Source organism: Bufo gargarizans, chromosome 9, assembly GCF_014858855.1.
Source record: "Bufo gargarizans isolate SCDJY-AF-19 chromosome 9, ASM1485885v1, whole genome shotgun sequence".
In the NCBI taxonomy this organism is placed as follows: domain Eukaryota; kingdom Metazoa; phylum Chordata; class Amphibia; order Anura; family Bufonidae; genus Bufo; species Bufo gargarizans.
In genome coordinates, this window is record NC_058088.1 from 198,266,325 (window position 1) to 198,272,324 (window position 6,000).

Genomic DNA, 6,000 nt, shown 5'->3' on the forward strand with positions numbered 1-6,000 from the left:
TACACTACATATATACAGAGCGCACACTGCACCGCTACTGCAGGTCCTGTACACTACATATATACAGAGCGTACACTGCACCGCTACTGCAGGTCCTGTGCTCTACATATATACAGAGCGTACACTGCACCGCTACTGCAGGTCCTGTGCTGTACATATATACAGAGCGTACACTGCACCGCTACTGCAGGTCCTGTGCTGTACATATATACAGAGCGTATACTGCACCGCTACTGCAGGTCCTGTGCTGTACATCTATACAGAGCGCACACTGCACCGCTACTGCAGGTCCTGTGCTGTACATATATACGGCGCGTATACTGCACCGCTACTGCAGGTCCTGTGCTGTACATATATACGGAGCGTACACTGCACCGCTACTGCAGGTCCTGTGCTGTACATATATACAGAGCGTACACTGCACCGCTACTGCAGGTCCTGTGCTGTACATATATACAGAGCGCACACTGCACCGCTACTGCAGGTCCTGTGCTGTACATATATACAGAGCGTATAATGCACCGCTACTGCAGGTCCTGTGCTGTACATATATACAGAGTGCACACTGCACCGCTACTGCAGGTCCTGTGCTGTACATATATACAGAGCGCACACTGCACCGCTACTGCAGGTCCTGTGCTGTACATATATATACACGTCGTGTACACTGCACCGCTACTGCAGGTCCTGTGCTGTACATATATACAGAGCGTATACTGCACCGCTACTGCAGGTCCTGTGCTGTACATATATACAGAGCGCACACTGCACCGCTACTGCAGGTCCTGTGCTGTACATATATATACACGTCGTGTACACTGCACCGCTACTGCAGGTCCTGTGCTGTACATATATATACACGTCGTGTACACTGCACCGCTACTGCAGGTCCTGTGCTGTACATATATACAGAGCACACACTGCACCGCTACTGCAGGTCCTGTGCTGTACATATATACAGAGCGCACACTGCACCGCTACTGCAGGTCCTGTGCTGTACATATATACAGAGCGCACACTGCACCGCTACTGCAGGTCCTGTGCTGTACATACATTGTGAAGAAGAGATGTGATCTCCAAAAGGCACAAGGTAGAGATGACATTAACTTAATATTTTAAAGGGATCTCTGTCACGGCTGAGGATGGGGGCTCATTTTTTTGCGGGATAAGGTGATGGTTTGATTGGTACTATTTTGGGGTGCATATGACTTTTTGATTGCTTGGTATTACACTTTTTGTGAGGAGAGTTAACAAAAAAAAATGACTGTTCTAGTTTTTACTTATTTTACAGCGTTCACCTAACAGGGCAGATCATGTGATAATATAGAGCCGGTTGTTACAGACGCAGCGATACCCAATGTGTCTTATTACAGCGTTCACCTAACAGGGCAGATCATGTGATATTATAGAGCCGGTTGTTACAGACGCGGCGATACCCAATGTGTCTATTATTACAGCGTTCACCTAACAGGACAGATCATGTGATATTATAGAGCCGGTTGTTACAGACGCGGCGATACCCAATGTTTCTTATTATCACAGCATTCACCTAACAGGGCAGATCATGTGATATTATAGAGCCGGTTGTTACAGACGCGGCGATACCCAATGTGTCTTATTATTACAGCGTTCACCTAACAGGGCAGATCATGTGATATTATAGAGCCGGTTGTTACAGACGCGGCGATACCCAATGTGTCTTATTATCACAGCGTTCACCTAACAGGGCAGATCATGTGATATTATAGAGCCGGTTGTTACAGACACGGTGATACCCAATGTTTCTTATTATCACAGAGTTCACCTATCAGGGCAGATCATGTGACATTATAGAGCCGGTTGTTACAGACGCGGCGATACCCAATGTGTCTTATTATTACAGCGTTCACCTAACAGGGCAGATCATGTGATATTATAGAGCCGGTTGTTACAGACGCGGCGATACCCAATGTGTCTTATTATCACAGCGTTCACCTAACAGGGCAGATCATGTGATATTATAGAGCCGGTTGTTACAGACGCGGTGATACCCAATGTTTCTTATTATCACAGTGTTCACCTATCAGGGCAGATCATGTGATATTATAGAGCTGGTTGTTACGGACACGGCGATACCCAATGTGTCTATCATTATTACAGCGTCACCAGGCTCACTGTTGGGCGGAAGCCTCTGCCTGGCAGCCCTATGGAGCGCCCAGTTCGTCACGGAACTCCAGAAAATTCCATTGCCTTACGCGATTTAGCGCAGGGCAAAGGAGAGCATCGGAGCATCAACTGCTCTGATGCTCAAGTCAGGGGGGCTGCCGGGGGGAAAATGGAGGTATGTCCAGGTTCAGCTCTAACCCCTTTAAAGAGGACCTTTGATGGGTCCAAACATTATAAACTAAGTTTCAGGATACGTAGGGCACAGTGCAGGGATCTAACTGCACTTAGCATCGGAACAATGAGGAGGAGACCGAGTCTTTGGCCTCATGCACACGACTGTTGTTGTGTCCGTTGTTCCATTTTCCGTGATTTTCTGTGGACCCATTGACTTTCAATGGGTCCGTGGAAAACTCGTCTAATGCACCGTTTGTCATCCGCGTCCGTGATCCGCGTTTCCAGTCCGTGAAAAAAATAGGACCAGTCCTATTTTTTTCACTGACAACGGTTCGCGGACCCATTTAAGTCAATGGGTCCGTGAAAAAACACGGAGGCACACAAGATTGTCATCCGCGTCCGTTTATTTCCTATCATTTGCAAGGCAAACTTGACTTAGATTTTTTTTCACTTTCCTTCATGTCTGGTGATCAAGGAAGACATACGGAAACAAAACCGGAAACGGATCACGGAACAACGGAACCCCATTTTGCGGACCGTGAAAAAATACTGTCGTGTGCATGAGGCCTTTCTCTGTGGGAGTCTCCTTCTCCCTGGCTGTAGCACTGTCCAATCACAGCACAGAGCGTCACAGCCAGGGAGAAGGAGACGCCCACAGAGAAAGACTCAGTCTCCGCCTCCTCATTGTACCGATGCTAAAATTAGCATACCAGGCGGGAGAATACAACGGAGCGGCGCCCAGAAAGCGTAGTAAGTGCGGTTAGATCCCTGCACTGTGCCCTACGTGTCCTGACCGTTTATAATGTCTGGGCCCATGAAAGGTCCTCTTTAATCATGGGAAAAGGAGGCTTTTGCAGCGCAGGGCGGCCCCCTCCACACACCCCACAATCAGTGCTGCGCGGCATAGCAAGGGTTATATACGCATACACAGTCGGACCCCTGCCAAATGATTGGGCTGGAGCAGCCCCTGCTCAATCAGCGGACCGTACCTGTAAATCATGTCCTGCAGCGCTGTACATGTATGGCGGCAGTCGGGAAGGGGTTAAAATAGGAACTTTTTGTCTATTGGAGATTATTTCATCTTCTTGCTTCACTGTTCATAGTAACAGGAACTGTGACCGGCGGCGCGTAAACTGTGGTATGTCATTGTACATACTGCGTGTGCTATGCTGCACATGTGCCGTACCGTGTAGACGCGCTAGTCATGTGTGTGCCGTGCCGTGTAGACGCGCTCGTCACGTGTGTGTGCCCTACAGTGTAGACACGCTAGTCATATACGTGCCGTACCGTGTAGACACGCTAGTCATATACGTGCCGTACCGTGTAGATGCGCTAGTCATATATGTGCCGTACCGTGTAGACGCGCTAGTCATATATGTGCCGTACCGTGTAGACGCGCTAGTCATATATGTGCCGTACCGTGTAGACGCGCTAGTCATATATGTGCCGTACCGTGAAGCCGCGCTAGTCATATGTGCCGTACCGTGTAGCCGCGCTAGTCATATATGTGCCGTACCGTGTAGACGCGCTAGTCATATATGTGCCGTACCGTGTAGACGCGCTAGTCATATGTGTGCCGTACCGTGTAGACGCGCTAGTCATATATGTGCCGTACCGTGTAGACGCGCTAGTCATATGTGTGCCGTACCGTGTAGACGCGCTAGTCATATGTGTGCCGTACCGTGTAGACGCGCTAGTCATTAATGTGCCGTGTTGACGCGCTAGTCATATGTGTGCCGTACCGTGTAGACGCGCTCACCATGTGTGTGTGCCGTACAGTGTAGACGCGCTAGTCATATGTGTGCCGTACCATGTAGACGCGCTCGTCATATGTGTGCCGTACCGCGTAGACGCGCTAGTCATATGTGTGCCGTACCGTGTAGCCGTGCTCGTCATATGTGTGCCGTACCGGGTACACGCGCTAGTCACATATGCTATACACCCTGCCGGTTCCTCACCTTCTTTTCGGTCACACTCGGAGATGTCGCCATCTTCTGCCATCTCCAGGTTACGGGCGGACAGTCCTTGCGGAAGCGGCGTAGTAGTCAGCGGTCTCATTGCGGTATTAGCGGCTGCGGGCGGCAGGCGTCTGGAGGATTTCTTCATCATAGGGAATGTATCGCGTGTGGCGCCCTGCAGAGGTGAACGACACATACATGACCACCAGTATCAGCCCCTCACATATAGCGCCATCCTTCTGCGGATGGCGGAAATTACATCTCATGCACAATGGCAGATGGCTAACCATAGGAGCTTACAATCTACACGGCGGCTGCAGGGAGACACAGCACTGAAGAACCACTTCCTTCCTCTTCTGTGGATGTCAGACCTCCCCCTCCCTCCTTAGTAAAAACCGCGCCATCGTTACTGGGCCTGAGACGGCGGCGGTTTGGTGGTGCTGTCACTGCAACCCCTCATACTACCGTCATCATGTCTGCACAGCTGAGCACTGCCACCATAAAATACTACAGCGGGGCGCTACAATCCAGCCACACCGTGCTCCAGCGGGGCGCTACAATCCAGCCACACCATGCTCCAGCGGGGCGCTACAATCCAGCCACACCGTGCTCCAGCGGGGCGCTACAATCCAGCCACACCATGCTCCAGCGGGGCGCTACAATCCAGCCACACCGTGCTCCAGCGGGGCGCTACAATCCAGCCACACCGTGCTCCAGCGGGGCGCTACAATCCAGCCATACCGTGCTCCAGCGGGGCGCTACAATCCAGCCATACCGTGCTCCAGCGGGGCGCTACAATCCAGCCACACCGTGCTCCAGCGGGGCGCTACAATCCAGCCATACCATGCTCCAGCGGGGCGCTACAATCCAGCCATACCATGCTCCAGCGGGGGCGCTACAATCCAGCCACACCATGCTCCAGCGGGGCGCTACAATCCAGCCACACCATGCTACAGCGGGGCGCTACAATCCAGCCACACCATGCTACAGCGGGGCGCTACAATCCAGCCACACCGTGCTACAGCGGGGCGCTACAATCCAGCCACACCATGCTCCAGCGGGGCGCTACAATCCAGCCATACCATGCTCCAGCGGGGCGGTACAATACAGCAACACCGTGCTACAGCGGGGCGCTACAATCCAGCCATACCATGCTCCAGCGGGGCGCTACAATCCAGCCACACCGTGCTACAGCGGGGCGCTACAATCCAGCCACACCGCGCTCCAGCGGGGCGCTACAATCCAGCCACACCGTGCTACAGCGGGGCGCTACAATCCAGCAACACCGTGCTACAGCGGGGCGGTACGATACAGCAATGTATTATACCGCCCCGCCGTAGTATGATAACAGTACAGGGCGGTATAATAGAGCAGTATAGTATAATATAATAGTACAGGGCGGTATAATAGAGCAGTATAGTATAATATAATAGTACAGGGCGGTATAATGGAGCAGTATAGTATAATATAATAGTACAGGGCAGTATAATAGAGCAGTATAGTATAATATAATAGTACAGGGCGGTATAATAGAGCAGTATAGTATAATATAATAGTACAGGGCGGTATAATGGAGCAGTATAGTATAATATAATAGTACAGGGCGGTATAATAGAGCAGTATAGTATAATATAATAGTACAGGGCGGTATAATGGAGCAGTATAGTATAATATAATAGTACAGGGCGGTATAATGGAGCAGTATAGTATAATATAATAGTAC

General features: G+C 50.8%; 1 protein-coding gene across 1 annotated transcript in view; it reads right to left on the minus strand.

The window, feature by feature from the left end:
• LOC122919892 (centriolin-like) overlaps positions 1 to 4,609 on the minus strand; it is a 28,575-nt gene extending 23,966 nt beyond the window's left edge. Inside the window, exons 1-2 of the mRNA XM_044269076.1 lie at positions 4,578 to 4,609; positions 4,278 to 4,452 (exon numbers count right to left, since the gene is read on the minus strand). Coding sequence (XP_044125011.1) covers positions 4,278 to 4,428 — 151 coding nt within the window. The 5' untranslated portion in view covers positions 4,429 to 4,452; positions 4,578 to 4,609. The remainder of the gene's footprint in view (positions 1 to 4,277; positions 4,453 to 4,577) is intronic.
• Between the last annotated feature and the right edge of the window lie 1,391 nt (positions 4,610 to 6,000).